The sequence below is a fragment of the Bos mutus genome, chromosome 20 (assembly GCF_027580195.1).
Source record: "Bos mutus isolate GX-2022 chromosome 20, NWIPB_WYAK_1.1, whole genome shotgun sequence".
Lineage (NCBI taxonomy): Eukaryota > Metazoa > Chordata > Mammalia > Artiodactyla > Bovidae > Bos > Bos mutus.
The window spans coordinates 38959920-38986392 of NC_091636.1; the positions used below are offsets into that span (position 1 = coordinate 38959920).

Here is a 26473-nt window from a genome sequence, read left to right on the forward strand (position 1 = left end):
TGTTCTCTACAAGTCTCTGTTTTGTAAGTAAGCTCATTTATATCACTTCTTTTAGATTCTCCTCTGTCCGACTTACTTCACTCAATTCTCTCTGCTGCATGCAGTTGTGTACATATGTAAAATTTATTTGTTAATCCCTGTGTTGATCAACTTTCCATTTCCACTACTATACGTGACTTGTAATGAACATTCTTACCCGTCTCATATTTTAAGTATTTTCAAGACCTTTTCCAGGATGTACATCTAGAGGTAAATTACTAGATGATAGTGTTCTTGCCTGGAGAATCCCAGGGATGGGGGAGCCTGATGGGCTGCCGTCTATGGGGTCACACAGAGTTGGACACGACTGAAGCGACTTAGCAGCAGCAGCAGCAGCATGAGACACATATCTTAATATTTTCTCAGTATCTATAAATTTCTTTCCAAAGCAGTTGTACCAATGTCTACCCCAGTCAACAGTGTAGGAGTTCCCTCCTTAATGATCACCTAGTATTTTCAGATATTTAATTTTTGACAATTTGATGATCATAAAGTAATTTGTTATTGTTGCTTTCATTTTCATTGTCCTAATGAATCCATTCCGGATCTGAATAACTCACCCCTGATTTGCTTTTATGCCATCTTTGACATCTTCTGAGTCTCTACACAAGGTTTAAATCCTACATCTGGGCATCTCTTCCAGTCCAGTGGTCTGCTTATCTATTCCTGCTCCAGTGTCCCCCTCTTATAGCCTAGTTTTAGGCAGCTTTTTTACCCAGTAAATTAATTCCTACACCTCCCTATCTTCTTCAAAATTATTCTGGCAATTCTGGGCCATTTGTTTATCATATGAATTTTAAGCCTATCAACTTTCCAAAACACTTCTGTTAGGAATTAAATTATTGTTAGTAAAATTTATGTGTTAATTCTTGGAGAAGTCACATCTTTATAATACTGCATCTTCTTAATCATGATCATGAAATATCACTTCATTTACTTTTGTATTTAATAAAGCTTTACACTATTCTTCATTAATGTCTACATGTGTTTTACTGTATTCATTCCTAGGCACCATAATACTTTTGCTGCTTTCGTAAATGGTATCTTTTTAAAAATTATCTTATTCTAAGTGTTTATTGCTTATATATAGAAACCACTGAATTTTTATACTGATCCTATATCCTGAAACCTTATAGAACTCCAATTATTCTTTCAATTTGTAGGTTTTCTTGCATTTTCCATTTTTACAATTATATCATCAGAATGTAACAACAGTGTTTTCTTCTTTCCTGACCCTTAAAAATTGTATTTCTTTTTCCTAACCTATTTCTTGGGGCTGGATTACAGTACAGAAATGAATAGAAAGAGAATAGTGGATGTTCCTTCTTGATCCTGACATTAAAGAAAGTGCTACTGAAAGTTCACCATTAAGTGCACTTCCTGCCCATTTTTGCAGATACTTTTGGCTATGTTAAGGAAACTCCTTTCTATTCCTTGTTTGCTAATAATATTTTTTTTATCTTAAATTGCTGCTGAAGGCTCTCAAATTTTTTTCTACATAAGGCTTACCTAGTGGCTCAGCTGGTAAAGAATCCTCCTGCAATGCAGGAGACCTGGGTTTGACCCCTAGGTGGGGAAGAACCCTTGGAGGAGGGAATGGCTACCCGCTCCAAGTATTCTGGCCTGGAGAATTCCATTAATTGTATAGTCCATGGGGTCGCAAAGAGTCGGACACAACTGAGCGACTTTCACTTCACTTCACTTCATTGATATAATTGTCTTTTCTCTGTTAGTTAATATGCAAATTGTTATACAGAATTTATTTAGAGAAAACATTTCAATGTTAAATTAGCCTCACATTCTTGGAATGAATTCTACTTGATCATGATGCATTTTCTGCAAACTTTGCTGCCTCAGTTTGCTAACATTTTATTTAAGAATTTTGCATTTATGAGAGTCATCTTTTGTGCTGCTTAAGATATAATTTTATGAGGTATTTAGTAAATAAGTTAAAATCTTGTAGGATTATGGAAATTCTTCTTTCTCCTTATAATTCTATCATTTTTTGCTTTATGTATTTGGAGGCCATATTACTAGGTATCAGATCAGATCAGATCAGTCGCTCAGTTGTGTCCGACTCTTTGTGACCCCATGAATCGCAGCACTCCAGGCCTCCCTGTCCATCACCAACTCCCAGAGTTCATTCAGACTCATGTCCATTGAGTCAGTGATGCCATCCAGCCATCTCATCCTCTGTCGTCCCCTTCTCCTCCTGCCCCCAATCCCTCCCAGCATCAGAGTTTTTTCCAATGAGTCAACTCTTCGCATGAGGTGGCCAAAGTACTGGAGTTTCAGCTTTAGCATCATTCCTTCCAAAGAAATCCCAGGGCTGATCTCCTTCAGAATGCACTGGTGGATCTCCTTGCAGTCCAAGGGACTCTCAAGAGTCTTCTCCAACACCACAGTTCAAAAGCATCAATTCTTCCGGCACTCAGCCTTCTTCACAGTCCAACTCTCACATCCATACATGACCACAGGAAAAACCATAGCCTTGACTAGATGAACCTTTGTTGGCAAAGGAATGTCTCTGCTTTTGAATATGCTATCTAGGTTGGTCATAACCTTCCTTCCAAGGAGTAAGCGTCTTTTAATTTCACGGCTGCAGTCACCATCTGCAGTGATTTTGGAGTCCAAAAAAATAAAGTCTGACACTGTTTCCCCGTCTAGTTCCCATGAAGTGGTGGGACCAGATGCCATGATCTTCATTTTCTGAATGTTGAGCTTTAAGCCAACTTTTTCACTCTCCACTTTCACTTTCATCAAGGGGCTTTTAGTTCCTCTTCACTTCAAACTCCAGTACTTTGGCCACCGCATGCGAAGAATTGACTCATTGGAAAAGACTCTGATGCTGGGAGGGATTGGGGGCAGGAGGAGAAGGGGACGACAGAGGATGAGATGGCTGGATGGCATCACTGACTCAATGGACGTGAGTCTGAGTGAACTCCGGGAGTAGGTGATGGACAGGGAGGCCTGGCGTGCTGCGATTCATGGGGTCGCAAAGAGTCAGACGCAACTGAGCGACTGAACTGAGCTGAACTGAACTGATACATTCAAATATTCAGTCTTCCTAACAAATTATACCTTTCATCCTCTTAACATTCCCTCAATTAAGTGGCCTGTCAGTCATTTGACCATATGCATTGTTGAACACAATGAGCCTTGTGTGCCAAGCACGGTGCTAGGATTTAGGAAGCATTAGAAACACGCTCTCTGCCCTCCTGGGGATCATAATCTAGTGGGAAGGCTGAGGCAATATTGTGTCCCCAGGTCTTACCAGACTGACTTTAAAAAATATTAACTCTAGTAATTCCAGATGAGCCTTGTTCAAAGAGTTCATCCTAATAATTAAATTGAAGGTCTTTGCACCTTTTATCAAGAAAATCAGTGCTGCCTGAAAGTCTAAAGGTTACCATGTCTAAGCCTCATTTCCATGCAGTTCTTCTCCCCAACACACCTGCCAACTCTGCCCCTCCGTCTCAACACCTGCACACACCCTCATTCAGAGTCCATTCACTATGAATGGAATATCTGTCATTGGAGGTTTCATGTAAATTGGGTTTTTTCCAAAATTCTTCCAAAACATTTCCCTTTCCTTCAATCTGGCACTCCTAAATGAGGACAGGGAAAGGATCTCTTTGGAAAGGCTGTTATCTTACAGACCCTGCTGTTACTGGCAGAAGAATTGGGGTCAAAGAGCAAAGTTCACTCAAGATTTAACTGATAAATCATTAGTAAACCTGTGTGCAAATTAAAAAACCCTATAATTATTAACATGACAACAGAATTTCCAGGTTTCCTCATTTCTCAATTATCTTTTTCAAGAAGAAATTCCAATATTTTCCTAACTGATGAAATATATTCTGTATCTTAAAAGTAATTCACTATGTGGGAACTATAGATGGCAAGTCCCTTGACTGATGTCCTGACACTCCTATTTACCAGTCATGGGAAGTTCCTCATCTTCTCTGATCTTATATAAAATGAAGAAAATTATACCTGATCTGCTTAAAGAGAGAATGAAAAGAACCAGAGCAAATGTTTCTTAACATCCTTTATAATTCAACGATAATTTCTATATAATATTCATTTTACCTCTGAACCTAGAAGATCTTAGAGTGTTATTTCAAATGCCTTCTACATCTGAAAATGTAGTCATGTCCAACTCTTTGTGACCATAAGGACTGTAGCCCACCAGGCTCCTCTGCCCATGGGCTTCCCCAGACAAGAATACTGGAGTGGGATCGAATACCCAGGGATCCAACCCGGGTCTCTTGCTTTATAGGCAGAGTCTTTACTGTCTGAGCCACTCCCCGATCTGAAGGGAACCTAATGTTTCCTCCTCATTCTAGTTTTCAGATTCAGTGGATATCACTGTCGCTATAAAAGTCAAAAGACCCAACATTTTGGAAAACAGTTTTGTGTCATGTTAATTCAGTTAAATGACAAGTTGATGTCATCTCACTGGAGTGCATTTAAAACATATATACATTTTGACCTAGAAATTTCTCTTCAGGAATTTGTCCAAAGTTAAAAAAAAAAAACAGTTATTCTAGTGCACAAAGTTCTATGTCCTAGGATGCTGGAGAAAATACAGCTGTCCATCTATAGGGACTCACTAAGTAAAATAAATGGAGACTTCCAGCTTCTCCAACATGTAAAGGGCTTGGAAGATGTCACTCTCATTTTTACAAGAAGAAACTGAAAACCAATGGCTTTTCTTGAAGCCATCATAGAAGTGAGATTGCAGAGAGAAATGTCACTCTGGATCTAGAAATACAGGCAAGTCTTCAAAGTCACAGTCAAGACCTTCTTAATCTGGAGCCACAACTGGTAGAAATACATAACAGCAATGTTGAAAAATTGCTAGAGGCTGAGCGTGGACTAGCACGAGAATGCGAAACTCCCTGTTTGCCAGAGTTTTAGGAGGATCCTTAATTTTCTGGGCATCATCTACAGTACAGGAACACCACTAGATTTTCATGGTGAAGGTCCCTTTGGCTGGGGAAAAAGTGAAAATGTTAGTTGCTCAGTCGTATCTGACTCTTTGCAACCTCGTGTACTGTATCTCACCAGGCTCCTCTGTCCATGGGATTCTCCAGGCAGGAATACTAGAGTGGATTGCCATGACCTTCTCTAGGGGATCTTCCTGACCCAGGGATTGAACCCAGGTCCCCCACATTGCTGGCAGATTCTTTACTGTCTGAGCCACCAGGGAAGCCCTTGGCTGGGGAAGGAGAAGAGTAACCATCACAAGATATACACAGAGACCTCACCTTAACACAGATTTGTTCTCCAGGGCAGACTTTGCAGGAGCCCCGTATCAGTTGGCAAAGTGCTCCAACCACCTCTATGCTTCCTACCTCACCTAAGGGAGAAAATAAAGAACATAGTCAAAAGGAATAAGGGCTTCAAGGAAACAGACTGGGGAAACTGAAGCCAAGGAAGGGAGCAGAGGGCAGATTTTTTCTTTTTTTTTAGTTTATACTTACTGAAAATTCATAGATAAATACTTGTGATGATCACCCAGTTCAGAGACATAGGTCCACTAAAAGACAGATCCAATCATAAGATTTTAGGGCTTCAGTTTCCTAGTGGCTCACATGGTAAAGAATCTGCTTGCAATGCAGGAGACCAGGGTTTGATCCCTGGGTCGGGAAGATCCTCTGGAGAAGGGAATGGCTACCCATTCCAATATGCTTTCCTGGACAGTTCCATGGCTAGGGGAGCCTGGAGGGCTACAGCACATGGGGTGGCAAAAAGTCAGACACGACTGAGCGACAAATGTAGTAACAGTGGATTATAGCTGAAAGAGCTGCCCTGGCTCTATTTAAAGAGAAGGAAGCCCTAAAATCACAGGGGACAAAACAAGGACACTAGAGGAATTTGAATCCTCTGGCACTTACAGCTACAGAAAACAAACACATCCCAGCTCTACCAGATTAACATAAAACCTCACAGTAAAAACTTATTTGCCTCAGGTCCTGTGACCTAATACATCACATCCATCTTTCATTTAAAAGTTTCCAGGGATGCTAAAATGATAGAGGAAAAAAATAATCTGAAGAGACAAATTGAGCATCAGAATCAGACTCAACTATGATGCAAATATTGGAGTTATCAGACAATTTTAAAATAATTATGATTAATATGTTCAATGTCCTAATGAGAAAGGCAGACATTGTGTAATACCAGATGAGTAAAGGAAGCAGAGAGATAGAAACTGCAAGAAAGAATTGAAAGGAAATGCTAGAAATCAAAAATGCGTAACAATAACAACAAACAAAAATTTTAAATGTCTTTGATTGGCTCATCAGTAGACTGAACATAACTGAGGAAATGATCAGTGAATTTCCCAGATTAAAATAGAGTGGGGGAAAAAATAACAGAACCTCCAAGAACTTTGGGACAATTTCAAAAGCTGTAATATGTGTATAATTAAAACACCAGAAGAAGAGAGAACAGGGAAGAAATACTGAAGTAACAATGGCCAAGAATTTTCCAAAATTAAATTAAACATATCACAGAATACCTCGAAAGAATTAGGAATGATGACTCAGATCTTTATTTTAAACGAAAAGCTATATTGTTGACTATAAGCAGTTTATGAAAAAAAATTGTGTATACATAGGTACACACATGAGAACGAATTTCTTCTGTTTTCACAGACAGCATATATTGTATTATGGTAATCAAAATAAATGTTTTTCCTTTTAAATAATGAGGGTACAAGTGCTCACTGTGAAATTATTCCGAGTGCCATGCTCTGCTTCCCCACTCTAGGCAGCCCCAGATGGGTACCTCTCACCTTAATAATCTTTAAACTTAAAGCCCAAAAAAAATCACAGATCAAAGGAGCTTACAGTCTGCAGTGTTCACAGAAGCAAAATAGATTACAGCCCAGGGGAGTTGAGGTCACGTGCCAGACTTCAGGAACTCGGTGTTTTCTCACCTCAGTCTAACAGTGTGACAGCTTAGGCAGCCCGGGGAGAGGCTGTGTTGCAACTGGTCTCACTGACGTGGGTCAGTCCCATGGCAGTTGACAAGCCAGACTGCATAATCATCTTCTACAAGCCCCCAAAGCAGAATGGGCTGGGAGCTGGGAACCCACACAAAAGTGGGCAATTTACATTGAATTTAAAACACTTTCTGTGCTTACCTGGTACCCTCACCTCTCCTGGGCATTTGGGATAAAAAGATTGTTTCCCAGATGTTTGTGAAGGATGTGGTCAAGCCAGTTGGTCCTCTGTGAAAGGCGACTCGAGACGTCCACCCTATATGGTATTTCCCCAACCCCACCCTTCTTGAAGGAGGAGATGGAGAGGATGTGACCACTGGTTGAGCCAAGAGCTGGATCCAGGCACTCAGAGGCCCCTCACCCCCTCTTCTGTCCTTGGCATGTGCGTTCTGCCCATCATTCACACAATGGGAACTGGTCCAAGGATGCAGGCTTGAAAGAGTAACGTGTACATTACTGGACAGTGTACCTGACTGACCTCATTTAAGGCCTCTATATAAGATTTTAAGGGGCTTCCCTGGTGACTCAGTGGTAAAGAATCCACCTGTCAATGCAGGAGACACGGGTTCAATCCCTGTTCTGGGAAGATGCCACATTCACGGAGCAACTAAACCTGTGCACCATGCCTATTGAGCCTGTGCTCTAGAGCCTGGGAACCGCAACTACTGAGCTCACTCGCTACAGCTACTGAATCTGAGCACCCTAGAGCCTGTGCTCCGCAACAAGAGAAGCCACTGCAATGAGAAGCCTGTGCATAACCACTAGAGAGTAGCCCCTGCTTGCGACAACTAGAGAAAAGTCCAGGCAGCAACAAAGACTCAGCACAGCCAAACAGAAATTAAATAAAATTATTTTAAAAAATCATTTTGAGATTCCAGTGGGTAGGGTGCAAAGATCTACACTCCAAAGACAAGTCTCATAAGTAAGTTCCCTTGTTTATTAAATCTGCCACCTACCACTGTGGAGAGACCTGCCTCTTTCTTCTGTCTCTCCTTGCCTTCCATTAACAGGAGCCACTTTCCAAACCAACACCCCCTTACCCTCCCAGCTCCAGTTGCCTTTGTCACTCTCCCCACTTAGGCACTGCCCTACTCCAGAGGCACCCACTCCAGAGCTGCTGGAAGATGTCTATTCACAGAAACCTGGATGGATTTGAAAAGCATGGCTCTGAGTGGAAAAAAAAAAGTACACATACTTACACAAAGTAAAAATGCGTTCACCCCGAACAATACGCATTTTACAAGAATGTGTTGTTGTTTGATCACTTAGTCGTGTCCAACTCTGTGACCACATGGACTATAGCTCACCAGGCTCGTCTGTCCATAGGATTCTCCAGACAAGAATTCTGGAATGGGTTGCCATTTCCTTCTCCAGGGGGTCTTCCCGACCCCGGGATCAAGCTGGGGTCTTCTACATTGCAGGTGGATTATTTACTGCTGAGTCAGTGTGGAGCCCTTTACGAGAGTACTTATGAAGAAAAAGGTATACATTAAACACACAGAATAGTTACTTATGGAGGTTAAGGGTGCAGGAGAGGCAGGAGTGACAAATGGGAATTTAAGAAATTAAAGCATAGTAAAAATAAAGCCCCCTAAATCCTCAGCTCTCAACTTCTTGCACTATTCTGATACCTAAGGCAGCAGTCCAGGGCCTTCCCTAGCTATTCGATGCCTCTCTGCTTTTCCATGGGCCACCCTCTTCCCCATTAGTGCCTCCTGTCTTCCTCAAGACCCCAACACCAACAGCAATGTCTTTACCTGTTCACTTCATGCATATCTTCCTTCTTTCTCTTTTTCGCTGTTTCCTTTCTAAGTCACTGACCCTTGGAACTGTATCCTGGCCCTTCTCCCATACCCATCATCACCCTTCCGAGACGTTCATCCAATGAGACCTTCATGGGACACAAAACTAACAAAATAGTCCAGGAGAACCAGAGGGTAGGACGCTGTGGGGGGCGGGGGGCGGGGAGGTTCCAGATGGAGAGAACATAATGTATACCTATGCTGATTCATGTTGATGTATGGCAGAAACCAACACAATAGTGTAAAGCGATTATCCTTCAATTAAAGAAAGTCCAGAAGACTTTTGCTTTGCCTACCTGCCTTCTCTTTTCTCTCCTCCTCCCTCTCTCCCTCCCTCTGCCTCTTTCCTTTGCCCTTTCTCTCCCCTTAAGGCACTGTTGCCAACCACGGAAGCTCTGCGGCCCGCCGGAAGTGAAGGTAGTAATCCCTCCACGACTCCCCTCTGGAGCTCTTCCCCTTCCTCCCTAATCTCAAAGTCCAGCTGGTCAGTGAGCAGTTGAGTCCTTGCTCCGTGGGAAGCACAGGTTTAATTGCTCCTGCTTCTGTGGGGACTTGCTTCCTGACTGGGAGAAATGACAGGAGCCTGGGGACATTTGCTGAGATCTTTGCACCTGAAAACCTTATCTCTCTGGATCCCCAAGACGTGCTTTTCCCTTAAGGGTGAGTGGAAACCAGGGGGATGTGGGTCAGTGGAAGGGTCAGTGAGAGCGGAAGGGCTGAGTTCTGGAGCTTGTTGCCTGGAATTCTCGAATTCCAGACAGATCATCTAAGACCTGTGGGCTAGACCCCACCTTGTCAAACCCAGTGCCCCCTTTTCATGTCCAATATTTTGTAATGCATCCTTTCATCCCGAAACGAAATTCATGGGTAATAAAATCAGACTAGACACAATTTTAAACTAAAAATATTTGCAGAAACATAAAGAGGAATTGGAGAAGGAAATGGCAACCCACTCCAGTGTTCTTGCCTGGAGAATCCCAGGGACGGGGAGCCTGGTGGGCTGCCATCTATGGGGTCGCACAGAGTCGGACACGACTGAAGCGACTTAGCAGCAGCAGCAGCAGCAAAGAGGAAATAAAAGAAAGCAATTCAAATAATGAAGTATTAACTGTAGTATACAGATGCTTGAACTACTTTAAAAGACATAAAGCATCCTCACAAATTTCTGCCATGCCCCTAAAATGTGGTACCCCCAATTACTAACAAGGAAACTGAGCCTCAGAGAAGTCATTTACCCAAAGCCACCTGAGCCAGGACTAGACTGTGAACCTCTTCTTCCACACAGACCCTCCTTTTCCTCCAGCAGGAACAGACCTGGGGTGGCCAGGTCTGGTGGTAGCTTCATGTATTCCTGATTTTCACACATATCTTGTTTCACTAGGAGCCCACCACCTCCTCACTAATCTCTCTGATGAAATGTGAGCATAAGCAATCATCATCATCTCATTGATGAGACATAGCAAGACCCCATGCCCCACAGGCCCTGAACAAAGGGGACCCTTTTCCATTGCCCTTTGATGATCAATTTTATCTTCATTTTCTCCACATCTTTCCTTTTCCTCTCTCCTGCCTTCCTCTTCCATTTGCTTTCTTCCCCCTTAACAGCTGTGATTCTTTGAAACTTAATATGTATCTGGTGCTCTCATCTTCAAACAAACTTCTTAGGGAATACTATTATCCCATTTCACAGATGAGACAGAAGGATAAAGGATCATTTAAACATTTGATCAAAGGCAGCAATGTAGACATGACAACTTGAGATTCAAAGCCAGGTCTGTCTGACTCCAAAGTCAGAGTGATTCCACCAGGCCTTTTCTAAACCACTCTTCTTCCAGTCTGGTTTGGATTTCTCTTTTCCCCCAGTCATGGGTCCTTTGCCAGAACATTATTTAACTCCAGCATTTTCTGTAGAAGGAGAAGGAGCTAGAATTATACCCAGAGTCTCATGCTCGGTAAAGAGGACGCTATCCTAAAAGTACCGGTTGTTGACAAGGCAAGAGAAAATACTGTCTCTGTTGGCCCTTCCCCTTTCCTACCCCAGCCCTGAGGGTTGTGGAGCTGGGCTGGGGGTGGGACCAGGTGAGGCTCGGTGCCTACAGATCTTGATCAACTCAGCAGGGACTCTTCCACCAAGGGCACTGCGGGGGAGAAGTCATCTTGCAAAAACCCACAACACATAGACATGGATGTCCTACTCTACCTGGCTTTTCAAAAACTTTGGTGCTTGACTTCCACTTTCTTACCTACTAGTCTTAAATACCTACCTGCTTGTTTGTTCATCCAAGCACACACTCATTGAACACACACTTCTTATGGACCTGCTGGGTTCTACAAATAGACATTTAGTCAATAAGTAATTGAGCACTTACCCCTGTGCTTAAACTAAGCCACAGTGAGCAAAACAAAACCTTGGCCCTTATGTGTCTCAATGGGGGAGACTGAGGATAAATAGAAAATTGCATAAATATATTTTTAAAATATCCAGTAGAGATATGGGCTATAAATTATGGTGAGGGGATAGAAAAATAAAATGAGGGGAGGGGGAGACAGGGTCCATGTTAGATAGGAAGATCACCTGGTGTAAGTATTGCCAGATATGCAAAAAAAAAAAAAAAAGTGTCACAATCCTTATGTAACACCTACACATATATTGTGTGATATATGTGTGCACGGAATATTTAGCCTTGCCTCTGTTTGACAGGCACAATCACGTTAGGCTAACTATATCCACAAAGTTACAGAAGCAATTTGTTTTTTGGATGAAAGAGTATAGAAAATATCTTCAGTTCAGTTCAGTCTCTCAGTTGTGTCCGACTCTTTGCGACCCCTGAATCGCAGCACACCAGGCCTCCCTGTCCATCACCAACTCCCGGAGTTCACTCAGACTCACGTCCATCGAGTCAGTGATGCCATCCAGCCATCTCATCCTCTGTCGTCCCCTTCTCCTCCTGCCCCCAGCATCAGGGTCTTTTCCAATGAGTCAACTCTTCACATGAGGTGGCCAAAGTACTGGAGTTTCAGCTTTAGCATCATTCCTTCCAAAGAAATCCCAGGGCTGATCTCCTTCAGAATGGACTGGTTGGATCTCCTTGCAGTCCAAGGGACTCTCAAGAGTCTTCTCCAACACCACAGTTCAAAAGCATCAATTCTTCGGCACTCAGCCTTCTTCACAGTCCAACTCTCACATCCATACATGACCACAGGAAAAACCATAGCCTTGACTAGACGGACCTTTGTTGGCAAAGTAATGTCTCTGCTTTTCAATATGCTATCTAGGTTGGTCATAACTTTCCTTCCAAGGAGTAAGTGTCTTTTAATTTCATGGCTGCAGTCACCATCTGCAGTGATTTTGGAGCCCCAAAAATAGTCTGACACTGTTTCCACTGTTTCCCCATCTATTTCCCATGAAGTGATGGGACCAGATGCCATGATCTTCGTTTTCGGAATGTTGAGCTTTAAGCCAACTTTTTCACTCTCCACTTTCACTTTCATCAAGAGGCTCTTTAGTTCCTTTTCACTTTCTGCCATCAGGATGGTGTCATCTGCATACCTGAGGTTATTGATATTTCTCCCAGCAATCTTAATTCCAGCTTGTGCTTCTTCCAGCCCAGCCTTTCTCATGATGTACTCTGCATATAAGTTAAATAAGCAGGGTGACAATATACAGCCTTGACGTACTCCTTTTCCTATTTGGAACCAGTCTGTTGTTCCATGTCCAGTTCTAACTGTTGCTTCCTTACCTGCATACAAATTTCTCAAGAGGCAGGTTAGGTGGTCTGGTATTCCCATCTCTTTCCGAACTTTCCACAGTTTATTGTGGTCCACACAGTCAAAGGCTTCTTAGCCGTGCGTTTTTTACTAATTAGCTAAATTGGAGCTCGTGGTAAAGAATTCACCTGCCAGTGCAGGAGATACAAGAGACTCAGGTTCGATCCCTGGGTCAGGAATATCCCCTGGAGGAGGAAATGGCAAGCCACTCCAACATTCTTGCCTGGAGAATCCCATGAACAGAGAAGCCTGGTGAGCTACAATCCATGGGGTCTCAAAGAGTCCAACACAACTGAGCGCACACACACACACACACACACACAGGATTATTGAATGTATAACATGTTCAGGCAGGTGGGTATACACTCAAACATACTGTTTTGCTACCATCTGCCTTCTGTCCCACAAGGAGGGGTGCATAGGAGAGTGAATTAATTGCACATAACACCCATTTCCAGCTGAGAAACTTCCCAAAACTCCTGCAAAGTCTTTCCTAAGAAAAACATTCAAATTAGCCTAAAAGTAGGTGTTCCACCTACACCACCAGACCATCCTTTCTGCCATCTGAGGACTGATCTAAGCCCATCAGAAGGCTAGGAGGGACTCAGACTAGGCTTGCCCCCAAAAGTGCCAAAAGGAAGGACAAGAGTCACCAGCCTCAGAATCAGGCAGAGCTCTTGCTAGTGAACAACGTCAACTGGCCCCGGTTCACTTTAAGCAAAAGAACACTTATTGGAAGGATATGGAGGGAAGGTGGGAGGTGTTTGTAAGAATCAACAGGGTGGTGAGGGGTGGCTCAAAAGTGCAAACACCTCACTTTTAATCACGTCCTCAGCTCTAAGGTGAGTGATAATATCTTCCTTTCTAAACCCATTGGCTATGCCAAGTATCAAATGAGACACCCAAAGTGACAAGTTTGTTTTGTTTTGGTTTGGTTTTGAATTTTTAATTAAATATATTTATTTCGGGTTTTGTTTTTTTAATTGGAATATATTTGCTTTACAATATCGTGTTAGTTTCTGCTGTACAGCAATGTGGATCAATGATACATGTACATATATCCCCTCTTTTTTGGATTTCTTTCCCATTTAGGTCACCACAGAGCACTGAGTAGAGTTCCCTGCGCTATACAGTAGGTTCTCATCAGTTATCTATTTTATACATGAGTGTACATATGTCAATCCCAATCTCCCAGGCCATTCCCCCCTCGACAGCTTTTTTAAAGTGACTTAATATGCTATGCAGAAATAAGGTGTCATTAGCACTTTAATAAATTTCTTTAATGTTCTACCAAGTATGAGCATTGTATATTTTCAAATGTTATAGAACCTTTTTTTTCATTTGAAAGAGTCACAAGCTCTTGATAAATTTCCACTCTGTGTTGAAAGCTGGTTATGAATATTAAAAAAGTTTTTATCATTACAAAGAGAAGTTCCCCTAGAATTTTCACCTGGAAATCCCCATGTGCACACACACAATTTCCAGGAGTCTCAGAGAATCTTTATTAACCTTCAAATCTATGGCATCCTCAAAACAGAGGTAAAAAAAAAATTATTTTGAAAAAAAACAGAGGTTATTTTGACTAGAGAATGCAGGCAATTAACCATGTATTTAGGTTTTTTCTAGTAAATAATGAAAACTGAAGCATTTTGCTTCTTTTTGTCCATTGATTATTGTATTTTCTATTTTTGTTGAGTTTGGGTTGTTTAGCGAGAGAGATTTTCAGCTGTTTTAAGATGTTATCTACATTTTTTTCTTTTTCATTAAAGTACAGATTAGTTTCATGTAGACGAATAGTGATTCAATATTTTTATAAACTATATTCTATTTAAATAATTATAAAATATCGGCTATATGCCCTGTGCTATACAATATATTCTTGTGCTTTACTTATTTTATACATAGTGAAAGTGAAGTCGCTCAGTCGTTTGCAACTCTTTGCGACCCCATGGACTGTAGCTCCTCCACTCATGGGATTTTCCAGGCAAGAGCACTGGAGTGGGTTGCCATTTCCTTCTCCAGGGGATCTTCCCAACCCAGGGATCAAAGCTGGGTCTCCTGCATTATAGGCAGACGCTTTACCATCTGAGCCACCAGGGAAGTTATACATAGTAGTTATACCTTTTAATCTCCTACCCATGTCTTGCCCCTCCCCCCATCCTTCTCACCACTGGTAACCCCTAGTTTGTTCTCTATATCTGTGAGTTGGTGTTTCTTTTTTGTTATTAATATGGTTATTCACTTGTTTTATTTTTTGGATTCAACATATGTTATCTAGACTTATTTTACTTGTTGACATTATTTTTCCTACTTAATAACTAATCTTTCTTCCTTCCCTCTTCCTTCCTGAGAGCAGAATTTTATGAATTTCATTTTGAGCCCTCATTTCACCATCATATTCCCATGAATTTGGTGAATAAACAAATGAATGATTGAATATACCTACCTTGACCACTTAAAATTCAAGTTTTTCTTTATCAAATTTTTCCAACTCTCCTTATTGTCCTCTCCAGACCACTTTCATAATTTCCTGTAACTTTGGAGTCAAGAGACCTTTCAGTCTCCTCAGTGGGTAACTTCAGTTTTACAGATAGGAAAATGAGACTGCAGGATTGAAGAGAATTTGAATTCTTAGAAACACTCAGAATTTTTTTCCCCATCTCAGAAGAGCAACTAATGTAGAGAGAGACAATGAAAAGCTTTTCAAAAGGTGAAATTCTCAGAAAACGTAGGTTTATTTTGGGGTCATTTTTATATATGGGTAGCCAAAGCCATTTGCTTTTAAAGTAAGAGCAAATTAATGACATTCGTGACTATTTTAGAGCAGAAAAGTGAATGAACTCTTTCATGAAAGAAATAAAACATATTCAGAGTCATTACTTTCCAGCTCATTTAAAAACACAATTGTTCATTGTGTTTCTCAGGATGGTGACTCCATAGCCACACAAAACTCCAACATTACATCCATGGATTCAAACTTTCATGCTGAACAAGAGAAATCATTTGCCAAGCTCTCTCCACCTGTAAAATTATCTCTGTACTGACCTTGAACCTCAAAATTAGCAGCATCCTTTTCCAAGAGTACTTATAAAGTTTCTAGACTTCTCTTTCAGCTCCAGTGTTCTCTGATTCTATTATTCCATCCCCTGCTATATAGAGGGGTCAAAATCTGTGATGGAAGAGGAGGGTGGAGGTGGCCAGTGAATGAGCAAAACGGTACCAGGCTTGGAGTCCGAAACTCAAAGTTTTGTTCTTCTTCTGTAGCTAACTGGCTTGGTGTTCTTAAATTAATTCACCACTTTAGGGTGGCTTCTACATCTATAAAATGAGCATCTTGATCAAAAGCAAAAAAAAAAAAAATCTAAGCTTCCTTCTAGCTCCAAATATTTAATGATTCCTCTGGCTCCAGTTTATCTTGTGTTTGTTCTGGTCTTGTGTTTTCATGGACTTTGAGTTGTGTTTTATAAGAAGGTTTTGTCTTCTAGGTCTCCTTGCATGTACATATTATTATAGTCCATGGCCTAGCACCCCTTTTTCATCCTCCCCAACAATAAATAGTCAACAGCCATTCATTCCTTGTTTATTGAGAGCCAACCCAGTACCAGAAACTGGGATTGGCACTGGGATTCAGGGACCAGGCAGCCCAAAGCTTAGAAAGCACCTCCATTAACAGAAAGGATGTACTCCAGCAACCCCCCAGCCCTGAGGGAAGTTTGAGCTGAACAGAGAATTGCAGTCCTTACAGTTCGGCAGAAGAGGGAGGAGCCTCCCAAGTTTGTGAGGAACCAAAGCGGGAGAAACCATGACTTTCCCCGGTAACTTCCGTGCCTTCCCTCAGATTCAAGAGGAACTCTTTTTTCCTCCAGAAAATTCATTATTTTTAATTTTTAATTTTATTGAAGTATAGTTGATTTACAATCTTGTGTTCATTTCTGCTATACAGCAAGTGATTCAGCTATACATACATATATATGCATTCTTTTTCATATTCTTTTTCATTATGGTTTATCACAAGATATTAAATACAGTTCCCTGTGCTATACAGGAGGACCTTGTTGTTTAAGAAAATTCATTATTGGAATTCCCTGGCTAGGCAGTGGTTAGAACTCTGCCTTTTCACTGCTAAGGGCCTGGGGTCAATTCCTGGTCAGGGAACTAAGATCCTGCAAACCTCAATGAATGGCCGAAAAAACAAAAAGTTAATTATTAAGGGACCTCAGTCCGTGGCCTGTGCAGGTGTCTGGACACTGGCCTGGTGACATAGGAGGCCAGAAAATTCCATTCTCTGATCATGCTCAGCGCCTCCACTTTGGGTTTTTGTTTTGTTTTGCTATTTATTTATTTTATTGGAATATAATTGTTTTACAATGTTGTATTAGTTTCTGCCAGACAATGAAGTAAATCAATTACATGTAGGCGTTTGTGACTGAGATGCTCCCAAGCAGGACACCCATCACCTCGCCTCTTTCCCTACCTCCAGTTACCTTCCCCCACATCTCAGACCGCCCCTCTGGCACCATAAGCACCCCAACCCCTTCACCTTTGGGGAGGCACTTCTGAGACTCGTCCTCAAATCTCCTTGCCTGGCTGCCTTGTAATAAACTCTTTCTGAGCTTTTTAAAAAAAAAAAGGTACCTCAGTTTTAAATCCAAACTAAAATTTAAATGATTTTCTCAAAACTAAGAAATAAAATTGCCCTCAGGACTTTGATTTGGGTGATGACAGGTCATTTTTACGAATAGGCCTGTGTGATGCTTAGTTAAGGACATTAACCCACTCCGCTTTCAGCCCGTGCTTTCTGGACATCTGTGACCAGGTGCGGTCTTCATACAAAGCCCAGCATGCCGCCATGTGACTTCACACCTGAAAGATACCAGGTAAGCGTCAAGGTTTTAGGAGAACTCCAGTGAGGCAGTTCTTCTCGGGAGAGCTCCTCAAGAAAGACCCACAGACCGCCCTGCCTGCCACTAAGCCATCTCAGATATCACAGCCTTCAAGTCAGTGGGAGCCTCCGAACTCTCTTACCCCACTCAGTGATATTGTATGAAGTGAGTGTGTGTGTGAGAGAGAGAGACCATACATGTATCACAGGGATACAAGTATACATGTACACACCGGAAGAAATACACAGACCACAGGTGTGATGGTGCACATTTCATTCCAGCCCATCTGTCAGTGCCTGATCTGACCTTCCTGAGTCCGCCATCAGAAAGTGTCGAGTTCTCATTTTGCAGTCACGCAATAAATATTGGACTCGTTCTCTCTCCTTTCCTCTCTTTCTCTCTCACTCTTTCTCTCTCCAACCTCCCCCACTTCATTCTACATTCCGTTCATAAGTTAGAAACTGTAGAATTGATAAAGACAGGAGGGACCCACAAAGACAAGAACAATAGGACAGAAGCTTTATAATTAAAGTCATGAACACTACAAGCACTCCATTTTTTTTAATCCTCCAAAAAAAAAAAAAGAAAAAAAAGAAATTAGAGGGAAAAAACAGCTTCAGACATTTATTTCAGTCTCTTTTTTCACAGCTAAAATCAACTCAAAGCCAAGGATTTCTATGGAGAGGTAGAAAATTCCAGCCTCCTTCTTCATGTTTTGGAGACGGTAATGGCAACCCACTCCAGTACTCTTGCCTGGAAAATCCCATGGACGGAGAAGCCTGGTAGGCTGCAGTCCATGGGGTCTTCATGTTTGATGTAGAAAAGGATCAAAGGGCCACATGAATAATTTCCTCCACTTGAGAGGAAGGCTCTGGGTGTATCTTGCAAGGAGGTCCCTGGGCAAAGAGCCACCCTGGTGAGCGAGGGCGGTGGGGAGCCCAGATGCTCCTGTGTGGACCTGCTGTTGATCTGTAAGCAATGTGGGAATAAGGAAGATGCTAAGCACTTAACTCTTGTCTACTTACAGTCCCTGGCCTACAGCCGAGTCCTGGAGATCCATAAGCAGCATCTCTCTCCTGTGCACACAGCCTATTTCCCGGAGCCCCTGTTGCTCCACCAGGGACACGTGGAGTGGCTCTTTGATCATGAGGGAAACAGATACCTGGATTTCTTTTCTGGGATTGTCACTGTCAGTGTTGGTCACTGCCACCCGTGAGTATCCTTAAAATTTCTAGATTTTTCACCCCAAGAGAATATATGGAAAACAGGCTAACGATCATATTAGTGACTCAGAACCTCCATGAAAAACTCTCTCTCTTTAGGCACATGGCAGTTTGTGGCTAACGTGCTCCTTCCTATTTTCTGGGTAACAGTGAAAACAACAACAACAAAAATCTTTGCACCATGCCTTGCCTTTTCTAAACAATTCAAGATTTTGTCATCCTCATGGTACATGTGATGGGATGTGTACCATGCGATTAGAGTATGGCTGTGTGTGTGTTTCTCCTCAGTAGTAGCTATAGCTTTTCAAAGAGAAGGTATGCTCTGAGGAAAGGGCAGTGAAAGTCAAAGTGTTAATCACTCAGTTGTGTCCGACTCTGTACAACCACATGGACTGTAGCCTGCCAGGCTTCTCTGTCCATGGAATTCTCCAGGCAAGAATACTGGAGTGGGTAGCCATTCCCTTCTCCAGGAGATCTTCCCGACCGAGGGATCAAACCTGGGTCTCCTGCATTGCAGGCAAATTCTTTACCACTGAGCCACCAGGGAAGCCCAGAGAAGGAAAGCAGAAGAGGAAAGGGCAGAGAAGAAGGGAAAGTCCAGTATTCTCAGAGTACACAGGGCAGGTGTGGGGGGGATAAGAGATAATGAGAAATGAGAAATCACTTCTAATCCAACTCTTCTTTATCAACTCTGCAATGGAGGAGGAGAGAAAGGATAAGAAGACGATGTAACTAACCAGAGCTGAAAATTTGTACCAGAAGTGAATGACTGCGTTAATTTTGAGATTTTCTGTGATTCTGATCATCAGCCCACATGCGGATACCCTGGGCAGGTCCCTCTGTGGTCCGTTTTGTTTGAGTGCAGCCATCTCATTTTAAGATCTGTTCTGGCTTGCGTTTAATAATCTGACCAATAAAACTCATAGTACATGGGGCAAAAATAAAGCACCAAGTCTTAATAAGGTATGGGCCCTTCTGTGCAAGAGAGGGTGAAAGGTCTTTTCCATGAGCACCTGTAAGGCCATGAGGAGGGAGTTATACTCCCAGGTCCAGCCCTCACCTGTTCCTGCCTCAGCTGTCTGCATCTTCAGGAGGAACTAGTCCCAAACGAAGGCTTCCCAGGTGGCGCTAGTGGTAAAGAACTCGTCTGCTAATGCAGGAGATGAAACAGACGCAGGTTCCATCCCTGGGTCAGAAAGATCCCCTGAAGTAGGAAATGACAACCCACTCAAGTATTCTTGCCTGCAGAATCCCATGGATGGAGGAGCCTGGCGGGCTATGGTCCATAGAGTCACAAAGAGTCAGACATGACTGAAGCAACACAGTACATACACACAGTCCTATACCACGTTCTGAGGAGTGTGAAGAATAAATTTCACATACAGTTTAAAACATAAGATAAACATGCATGAAAGAAGTAAAGAAAAAATGAAGTAGAGAGCATTTTTAAACAGTCACATTGAATCCTCCCAATTACATGCAACATGGTGTCTGTGAATGAACCCCTCCTACTGGCTCCCCTGACCTTGGTGCATCTCCTGGCCACCCACTGACCATTCACCTCGTCCCTCTGACCCCCTAACTCTGGGTGTTTCAGGCTCTTTCCTGAGCCCACCCCTCTTCTCTCTATACTCCCTTCTTCTCTTGTTATTTCCCCCATAGAATTGGTCTCACCCCATCTCTCCACCTCTTCTCACTTGGTTGCTACATTTCAGCAGCCTCACCCAGCTGTTCAGCCTCGGCTCCTCACCAAGCTATGATAACATGTCTAAGACACCCAACGTGGGCAGTAAGATGCCCCACGTCTCCCTCAGCCTCCAGGATACCCCCTGCCCATGATATTCCACCATTAGCTGCAAATCGACATTACAAAAACCAAATCCACTGTGCTTCCCACAAAACTGTTTCTAGTCTATTCATTTATTCAAGTAGCACATATAAGCCACCTCCTCTGGGTAAGTCCTTGCTAGGAGCTGGGTAGTTAAACAAGACTCGTTGTGCTTCTCAACCAACCCTGGGGTTTCCCCCGGTATCACAGGCAAGAATACTAAAATCATCTTGGACCCTTTTCTGCCTTTCACTCCATATAACCAACCTGATACCAAGATCTAGTTTCCCTCCACTGAAATGCCTTTCCCTACTAGCCCCTCTCAGGAAGTTCCAGTGTCCTAGTTCTGCTCTCCCATACGTGGAAGGCTACCATGCCTTCCAGGTAACTGGCCTCACCAATTCCAGTCTTCCCTCTTACCTTCTTGTGGCTCTCAGATTTATTTTGCTAAATAATGCTTTTGTCAAGTGTCTTTTCCACTTAAGAGTTTATTAATAATCCACAATTTTCTGAAGTGAGTTCTGTGGGACACTGATCACAGGAAAGTTTCATTGTTAAAGGGTTCCATTAAAAAATAAGGTTGGGAAACACTTTAAACTCCGTCTCTCCCTCCTGGGGAGACACAGGGAACATTAGCCTATTAAAGGTACTGATAAGTCCTGCAGTAAAGAATTTGATCTGGTATTCCTCAAAATTGTTTAACCACTGAACTGATTTTTTTTTTTTTTTTGGTGTATCAATTATTGATAACAGACTTCAGCCGTTTCTCTTCTTTGGATCAAGTTCAAACACCTTGGCCTGTCTTTTCAAGGCATTCCAAGTCAGGTCTCACATATTTATATACCTTTAGTTCCTTCTTTCCCTCAACGTGAGACTTTGGATCCTTCACAGAATGTGATAGCAGAATGTTCATCAACACCGACCACTACTAAGACCCAAATCTTGGAATCTTCTTTAAAGGAAAAGTTGTTGATCTTACAAACATATGTTTGATTGAGCTATAATTCTTTAGACTAAAATGGAAAGACACCCAGGTTTACATGTAGTCTTCTCTATTTTCCAAACTCTTTAAAGCATAGTTAATAAGAAAATCTAGTTAGAAGAGATTATAACTTCAAAATTCCTTCTTCACTGGGAATTTATCTTTTAAAATCGCCAGCAATCAATCATTTAGTCTCCTGTTGAACACATCTCTTGGTCGGGAATTCATTACCTTTTGAGGCAATACGTTCCATTACCAGATACCTCTCGTGGCTAGAGAAGCTCTTTCTTGTGTTTGGATGAAATCTGCCTCTGGAAACTCTTTGATAAATACCCATAGGGTTTAATTCAATGGTCAGTGTTGTGTGGGGAGGGACATGCCCGCTGCAGTGTGGGTAACTCTGCCCTTCTCTTTATCCAGAAAAGTAAACGCAGCGGCGCAAAGGCAGCTGGGCCGCCTGTGGCATACAAGTTCTGTCTTCTTCCACCCTCTGATCCACGAATATGCAGAGAAGCTTTCAGCACTTCTTCCTGAGCCTTTGAAGGTCTGATGCTTATAACTCAAAGGGGCAGGATCTGCTGATCCCAGGGAAGCCAGACGGGGAAATGAGAATATGGGCGCAGAATCTGGTCTGTGCACTGAACATCTAAAGTGAGTGTACTAGTAGCCATGTCTGAAAGCACTCAAGGAGAAGAGAGAAGTCAATGAATTGCTGCTAAAACCAGTTGACATTCACTTCGTCAGCTCCAAGTGGCTGCCTCTCCTTGGTCATTCTCCTTACCATATCTTTGCAGACATCACTTAAGGGGTGCCCCAGCCTTCCTGACACTCTCCTCTGTGTTACTCAGGAAGTTTTCATCTTTTGGCTCCACAGTGCCTCTGCCAAGTCATTGGCATTTCTTCTTTAACAAAGAGTGAAGCCATTTTTTTTAGAAAATTAATATACCGTTAAATTCATTTGGTCTGAGATGCAGTTTGATATTTTTGCTAAATGGGATGTTTTTCTGCATCTGAAATGATTGACTTTTTAAACTGGATTGAGAAGTTAAAATGTTGGCCAAAATTTGCATTTCGGGATTCAATGAGTTAATATCTGTGTGAAACAGTACACCGTACCTAGTGTCAGCTATGATTGTTATTTTACCATATTATCTAAGTACCCTACTTCCTATACAATCTAAAAGAGATGAAGAGAAATAGCTGTAACCTAAGTTTAGGGCAGGACTCCAAACTCTTGGTTACCTCAGTCAGGAACCCCAACACTGGATCCAGCGAATTTGGATGGTGTTGAGTGCTTGTGCATGCTCAGTCGTGTCCGACTCTTTGCAACCTCGTGGACTGTAGCCCACCAGGCTCCTATGTCCAAGGGATTTTCCAGGCAAGAATATTGGAATGGGTTGCCATTTCCTACTCCAGGGGATCTTCCCGACCCAGGGATCAAACTGTGTCTCCTCCATCTCCTGCGCTGGCAGGCAGATTCTTTACCAACTGCATCACCTGAGAAGCCCCTTAGATGGTGCTACCTAGCCTTAAAGTTCATTTGATGGATCCTACTCTAAAACCTAAAATCAGGAAGGATCCAGTGCCCTTGAGTGCCCCGGAGTGCCCCCTTTCCTTCAACCAGGATGAACTGCACTTTTCATCCTGGTTTGTTGGCTCACTTTTTTTTAACATTCACAAACACTGAACAGACAGGCTGGGATATCCTCTGGGGGCCTCTGGGCCAAGCCTTCAGAGTTGAGCAGGATGATTCAGTTTCAAGAGCCAAGAGACCAACTTCTCAGATTCCCTTGACCACTAACCACTGTACATCTCAGCAAGCCTCTCCATCTTAGCACTTCGAAGAACATCAAGTAATTCTAATGGAAGCCTGGAATGTTTCACAATTTGGACAATCCCTTAGCCACTGTTGTATCTCTAATGCTCAGCAGCTGCTCAATGAAGAGCTATAGAATCAATAATTAAATGATGAAACTCCATGGGGTCGCAAAGAGTCAGACACGACTGAGTGACTGAACTGACTGGTATGAAGGGAACTCTTCTTAATAATCAGAGGCTGGGATACACTCTTTCACAATTTCAAATGAATTGAATAATATCTGTGTTTCATGACCATGTGTATTTTTTTCCTCCAGGTCGTTTTCTTGGTGAACAGTGGTTCAGAAGCCAATGACCTAGCCATGCTGATGGCCAGAGCACACTCAAACAGCACAGACATCATTTCTTTCAGGTAACCACATCTTGGAATATTCATTTTAACACTGACTCACCCCAATATTAAATGTTAATCTCTAAAATATAGCCTAGAGCAGGAGAGAGACTTTCACAGGGGTGTTTTTCTAATTTCAGGTTTTAGGGTAGGGCCCATCAGATGAATTTTATGGCTGGATAGCACCATAAAAATTGGCCTGATCCAAGTAGGGGTCCCTGACTGAGGTCACTAATAAAGAGTTTGGAAGCCTAGTTATGTCATAAATTCTCTATGAAATTAAAAAGAAGGCTACAAGACAGCTTTTTAACTTTAAAGATATGGTATAGAAACTAACACATTGTCTGGAGGAGGAAATGGCAACCCACTCCAGTATTCTTGCCTGTAGAATCCCATGGACAGAGGAGCCTGACCAGCTACAGTCCATGGGGTCACAAAGAGTCAGAGACGACTCAGTTACTAAACAACAATGACAACAACAAAGATGAAATAGACTGGTCATAAATTGATCATTATTGAATCTGAGTGATGGCTGTCTAGGGGGGAGTCATTGTAATATTCTCTCTTCTTTTGTATATTTCTAAGTTGTCCATAGTAAAGGTTTTTTTTAATAAATGCTGCGAGTATAAAAAAAAAAGAAAGAAAGAAACTAACACATTGTTAATCAACTATGTGCTGTGCGCTAAGTCACTTCTGTTGTGTCTGACTTTTTGCAATCCAATGGACTGTAGCCCACCAGGCTCCTCTGTCCATGGGATTTCCCAGCAAGAATACTGGAGTGGGCTGCCATGCCTTCCTCCGGGGGATCTTCCTGACCCAGGGATCGGACCCACGTCTCTTATGTCTCTTCCATTGGCAGGTGTGTTCTTTACTACTATCACCACCCAGTATGCTCCAAAACAAAATACAAATTTAAAAAGAATAAATTAAAAGTAAAAAGATATAATGGTATTGACTGCACCCTATGCCAGATAGTGAAAGACTGGTCTGCACCCCCAGAAGCTTTGCCATGTGACACTGAACTCACTTTTATCTCTGCTTATGATAAGAAGCCATATACTTATTTCACAGTGCCAGTTGTACCATTTTTCACTTTTTCTAAATGCAGAGTTCAGTTCAGTTCAGTTCAGTTGCTCAGTCGTGTCCGACTCTTTGCAACCCCATGGACTGCAGCATGCCAGGCTTCCCTGTCTAACACCAACTCCTAGAGCTTGCTCAAACTCATATTCATTGAGTTGGTGATGCCATCCAACCATCTCATCCTTTGTCGTCCCCTTCTCCTCCTGCCTTCAATCTTTCCCAGAATCACGGTCTTTTCCAATGAGTCAGTTCTTCTCATCAGGTGGCCAAAGTATTGGAGTTTCAGCTTCAGTATCAGTCCTTCCAATGAATATTCAGGACTGATTTCCTTTAGGATTGACTGGTTGGATCTCCTTGCAGTCCAAGGGACTCTCAAGAGTCTTCTCCAGCACCACAGTTCAAAACATCAATTCTTCGGTGCTCAGCTTTCTTTATAGTCCAACTCTCACATACATACATGACTACTGGAAAAACCATATCCCTGACTAGACGGACCTTTGTTGGCAAAGTAATATCTCGGCTTTTTAATATGCTATCTAGGTTGGTCATCGGAGAAGTCGATGGCACCCCACTCCAGTACTCTTGCCTGGAAAATCTCATGGACGGAGGAGCCCGGTAGGCTGCAGTCCATGGGGTCGCTCAGAGTCGGACAGGACTGAGCGACTTCACTTTCACTTTTCACCTTCATGCACTGGAGAAGGAAATGGCAACCCACTCCAGTATTCTTGCCTGGAGAATCCCAGGGACAGGGGAGCCTGGTGGGCTGCTGTCTATGGGGTCGCACAGTCGGACACGACTGAAGCGACTTAGCAGCAGCAGCAAGTTGGTCATAACTTTCCTTCCAAGGAGTAAGCGTCTTTTAATTTCATGGATACAGTCACCATCTGCAGTGATTTTGGAGCCCAGAAAAATAAAGTCTGACACTGTTTCCACTGTGTCCCCATCTATTTCCCATGAAGTGATGGGACCAGATGCCATGATCTTAGTTTTCTGAATGTTGAGCTTTAAGCCAACTTTTTCACTCTCCTCTTTCACTTTCATCAAGAGGCTGTTTAGTTGTTCTTCACTTTCTGCCATAAGGATGGTGTCATCTGCATATCTGAGGTTATTGATATTTCTCCCGGCAATCTTGATTCCAGTTTGTGCTTCCTCCAGCCCAGCATTTCTCATGATGTACTCTGCATAGAAGTTAAATAAGCAGGGTAACAGTATACAGCCTTGACGTACTCCTTTTCCTATTTGGAACCAGTCTGTTGTTCAATGTCCAGTTCTAACTGTTGCTTCCTGACCTGCATATAGTTTTCTCAAGAGGCAGGTCATGTGGTCTGGTTGTCCCATCTCTTTCAGAATTTTCCACAGTTTCTTGTGATCCACACAGTCAAAGCAATATTGACTTTATAGTCAATAAAGCAGAAATAGATGTTTTTCTGGAACTCTCTTGCTTTTTTGATGATCCAGCGGATATTGGCAATTTGATCTCTGGTTCCTCTGCCTCTTCTAAAATCAGCTTGAACATCTAGAATATGTATATCCAGATAAATCATGATCTATTCAGAGCAGACTTGGTACTACTAGGGTTCAATAGTAGTTTGTGTTTCCGCTTTCAGGATATATAACCATTCCTTCGAGTAGTCTCAATAGTCC

At 42.4% G+C, this 26473-nt stretch overlaps 1 protein-coding gene across 1 annotated transcript in view; it reads left to right on the forward strand.

The window, feature by feature from the left end:
* The first annotated feature begins 9428 nt into the window (after nt 1-9428).
* Nucleotides 9429-26473, forward strand: part of AGXT2 (alanine--glyoxylate aminotransferase 2) — a 42277-nt gene continuing 25232 nt past the window's right edge. The window contains exons 1-5 of the mRNA XM_005907373.3: nt 9429-9516; nt 17413-17501; nt 18535-18719; nt 21961-22084; nt 23676-23770. Of these exons, the coding sequence (XP_005907435.1) occupies nt 9429-9516; nt 17413-17501; nt 18535-18719; nt 21961-22084; nt 23676-23770 (581 nt within the window). The remainder of the gene's footprint in view (nt 9517-17412; nt 17502-18534; nt 18720-21960; nt 22085-23675; nt 23771-26473) is intronic.